Here is an 831-nt window from a genome sequence, read left to right as displayed (position 1 = left end):
TTAAATTACTGTAGTCTTTATTCTTTACACAAGAATCTACAATTCCGATATTCAAAGATAGTTCATTAGTTTTCTGTGGTCCCTAACACTGATTACTGCACTAATTGTGTCTGAAAAACCGGTGTGAGCAAACCAGACTATCAGATACAACTAGCAAAGAACCATCGCCACAAGGCAGGCCGCAGTCAATATTTTTTCCCTATCACCAGTTGTGGTAGCGGTGACCGGCATAGTAAGGATAGTAGTGGGGGTAACCGTGATAATATCTGTTGTAGTAGTGAGGGCGACCGTGATAGCTGTATTGAGGTTCAGGTTCGGTTTCTGATTCAACTGATCTCTTGTGGTGGCTGTGGTATCGGTGAGGATAACCATAGTAGTGGTTGTAGCGGTAGGTATTGTAAGGGTAGCGATATCCATGATGGTATCCATAATGGGGATGACCATGGTTGACTACCTGGTAACTATAACTATTGGATGGATCAGGGTCAGCTGTTGGTTCCGGATTGGGTTCCGGCATGGGGTCAGCTGAGCGTTTAGTGACACCATGGACTTGAGTACTGACGGAGGAGGTGCTGCCACTTGGAAGCTTGACATAGTGATGCCGAGAATAGTAGTTATGGTAAGGGTAGTGGTGGTAGTAGTGGTAAGGGTAGTAGTGATACTTGTGTGGTTCGGGATCGGCGTGCATAACCACGGCCGCTGCCAAACACACTAATGCGATTGCCTGGAAAATAAATTAGTATTATAAATTTGAACTGCTAGAGAAATGCACATTGTTTTCGATTAAAATAATATTATTTTCCCTTTTTTATTACGAACAAAAAGGGTGTA

At 43.2% G+C, this 831-nt stretch overlaps 1 protein-coding gene across 1 annotated transcript in view; it reads right to left on the bottom strand.

Annotated features, from left to right (window-relative positions):
* Nucleotides 1-831, bottom strand: part of LOC119590362 (uncharacterized histidine-rich protein DDB_G0274557-like) — a 1,270-nt gene continuing 439 nt past the window's right edge. The window contains exon 2 of the mRNA XM_037939034.1: nucleotides 1-724. Within this exon, the coding sequence (XP_037794962.1) occupies nucleotides 203-724 (522 nt within the window). The 3' untranslated portion in view covers nucleotides 1-202. The remainder of the gene's footprint in view (nucleotides 725-831) is intronic.

The sequence above is a fragment of the Penaeus monodon genome, chromosome 27 (genome assembly GCF_015228065.2).
Source record: "Penaeus monodon isolate SGIC_2016 chromosome 27, NSTDA_Pmon_1, whole genome shotgun sequence".
In the NCBI taxonomy this organism is placed as follows: domain Eukaryota; kingdom Metazoa; phylum Arthropoda; class Malacostraca; order Decapoda; family Penaeidae; genus Penaeus; species Penaeus monodon.
The sequence above is the reverse complement of the archived record's forward strand: the minus strand, read 5'-3'. Positions and strand labels throughout refer to the sequence as shown.